Consider the following 2,678-nt stretch of genomic DNA (forward strand, 5'->3'; position numbering starts at 1 on the left):
TTTTTTTTTTGGCCTCACTGCATGGCTTGCAGGATCTGAGTTCCCCGACTAGGACTCAAACCCCGGCCCCTGGCAGTGGAAGCATGGAGTCTTAACCACTGGACCGACAGGGAATTCCCCAGGAGCCCTTTGATTCTTAAGGGTTCTGGTCACTTTTTTCCTGGTTAGGGACTACCTTATTCCCCCTCATCTCACAAAGTACTCACATGACGTGGTCACTTGGGGGGTGGGCCTCCTTTAGGAACATTGTACCTGCTGGTACTAGGCACTGTTCTCATTATTGCCTTGTATGTGTTAGCTCATTCAATCCTTACTGCAATCCATGAGGGAGGTAGTGTTCTTATCCCCCATTTTACAGATGAGAAAACTGAGGCACCAAGAAATCAAGGGATTTGTCTAAGATGAAAAAGCTAAGACTTGAACCCAGGTAGTCTACTTCCATAATCCATGTCTGTATACTACATACAGACATGCATGCATCTGGGGCGAGGACAGAAGGAACATCTCTTATCTAGGTGGCCCCCATACCCCCCCAGGCCAATGGAGGGAGCCTTTCTGCAGCAGACCCCCAACTGCCTAAGCCAGAAAGTGTGTCCAGTGCTAGAGGACCCAAAATATGAAAGAGATGCAGACTCTCCAGTGGAAGTGTAAACAACCAGGAACAGCACAGGGCACAGTGACTACACCCTTCCACCACCAATTCTCCTTGACAGATTCTTGCTTGCCGATATGGTTTGCAGGGGGAACAGAAGGCAGTTAAGGGACGTAATTTTGGGTGATGAGCTAGAAGCAGCAGGGCCTTCAGGGAGACAGCTTGGGATCGCACTGTTCTTGCCAGCTCCGCAGGAAGAGCTGGACTGTCAGGCACTTGGGAGGCAGGTCTCAAACACAATGGACCAGGGCTGCCAAGCCCATGCCACAAAACTGGGAGGTGCTGAATGAGCCTCCACGTGGCTTCCTCTCCAGGGAAGATACCAGGGCTGCCCAGGGACAGAGACCGGACAAAGGCACAGATGCCTGAGGATGCAGCCCATTCTAACATGAGCTGAGTCTACAGCTGTAGCCAGAGGCGATCAGAGGGCTTGTAGGAGGCCTGAATATGAAGCTGGCACAGAAGAGGTGGCAGTCTGCAGGGTACACAGCACTAGCTAAGGGATGATGAGAGAGAAAGCAGAGATCTCTACTGTGATCCTCTGAGCTGCCCAGCCGCCCTTCCTGCCAGGGTGGCAGGAGCACTGAGACACCTCTGTCCTGAGAGGAGAAGAGGGAGCCCTGGAAAGGGCAGGGATCCCATGACCCTGAAAGAGTTTGCCTTGAGGCTACTGGTGTGAGGGTAACAGCTCTGGGCACTGAGCAAGGTGTCTCTGGGCCATGGGGACCAGATCTGGGCCAACCAGGAAAATGAGACAGACTGGGCACTGGCTGAAAGGAACGCCTCCGAGTGTCCCTGGATTCCAGAGGGTCTCTAGTGGACAGCTGGAGGGCTCTGCCTTTCTCTTTCCCTTCTGTTATATCCATGAATGGTTTAGGTGGATAGGTGGTGGGCACTAAAGGACTCCAGAGGTACTAGAAAACAGAGGGAGATCGGGTTAAGCGGTGATTGGTGCAAGAGAGGCAGGGTTTGCTGAGCTGGCAGATGACCTGGGGCGCAGGAGGGCAAAGCACGCTAAAAGTGGGTGAGTCCCCAGGCTGGAGCAAAGAGATTCCAGGTCCAGGTTGGGGCCCCGTGCAGCTAGGAGACCTCCAGTCCCAGCAGTCCAGAGCCCGCGGCTGCCCTCTCTCCTGGAGAGACAGCTATAGGGCAAGGAGCTGGCCCAGACTGTTTCCCGGTCCATCGGAGAAGACAGAGCTCGGCTGGACAAAGGGGGGTAGCAGCAGGCAGTTAGAGCTGAGACTCAGGCCTGTCTGGCCAGGAGGGTGCGCAGATGGGGGCGATCGGGCTGCCCCTCCCAGTCCGGGCGTCGTTGACTAGGATTTCTGCGCTGGGCAGTTACTGCGGCGCGGCCCGACCTCACCTCGCACACCTCCTCGCCCCAGCCTTCCCACCCCGCCACACCTACGCTGCCTGACGCGGTCCAGGCACGCCTGGGCTTTGGGGAGCCTCTCTGGGCGGCCCGGACTGGGCGAAGATAACTCAGTTGTTCGTGAATGCTGGTTCCTTTCCTCCTCGGTCCCTCCGAGCGCGCCGGACCCTGGAGCACACCCTTCCGTGACTAGGATAGGGAGAGGGGGAGTCCCCGAGGCGGAAGGGCCGGGGCTCGTCTTTAGGGAAATCTTCAGACTCGCACCCTTCTCCCCACCGGCCGGGTCTGGGGAACAAGCCTGGAAACGCCCAGGGTTGCGCCCGGCAGTCCCGGGTGGAGATTTCCTCCGTGCGACAAAAGGGACGAGGGGCGGGCCCGGGGCGGGGCGGAGGGCGGCCGAGGAACCGGGGGTCCCCCATCCTGGACCGGGAACGGCTTTCCTCGAGGTCGGCCCAGGCGGGGTGCCCCCGCGAGCCGGCCGAGTACTCACCGTGCAGGGTCAGGAAGTCCTGGCCCGAGTCCATGCCCGACGGACGGCGCGGCGGGAGAGGGGCGCCGCGGGACACTCGTCCGCAGCGACAGCGCGGGCGGCCTCGGGTCCGAGAGGAGTGCAGAGGAGGGCCCCGAATGGACTGCGGAGGGAGGACACCGGAG

At 58.8% G+C, this 2,678-nt stretch overlaps 2 protein-coding genes across 5 annotated transcripts in view; one reads left to right on the forward strand and one right to left on the reverse strand.

Annotated features, from left to right (window-relative positions):
- The window catches only part of PLCD1 (phospholipase C delta 1), a 22,905-nt gene extending 20,237 nt beyond the window's left edge, over window positions 1–2,668 (reverse strand). The window contains exon 1 of the mRNA XM_024756360.1: window positions 2,515–2,668. Within this exon, the coding sequence (XP_024612128.1) occupies window positions 2,515–2,548 (34 nt within the window). The 5' untranslated portion in view covers window positions 2,549–2,668. The remainder of the gene's footprint in view (window positions 1–2,514) is intronic.
- The window catches only part of DLEC1 (DLEC1 cilia and flagella associated protein), a 103,656-nt gene that overhangs the window by 2,375 nt on the left and 98,603 nt on the right, over window positions 1–2,678 (forward strand). The gene's annotated exons all lie outside the window — the stretch shown is intronic.

This window comes from Neophocaena asiaeorientalis, unplaced genomic scaffold (assembly GCF_003031525.2).
Source record: "Neophocaena asiaeorientalis asiaeorientalis breed wild unplaced genomic scaffold, Neophocaena_asiaeorientalis_V1.1 scaffold265, whole genome shotgun sequence".
Classification (NCBI taxonomy): Eukaryota; Metazoa; Chordata; class Mammalia; order Artiodactyla; family Phocoenidae; genus Neophocaena; species Neophocaena asiaeorientalis.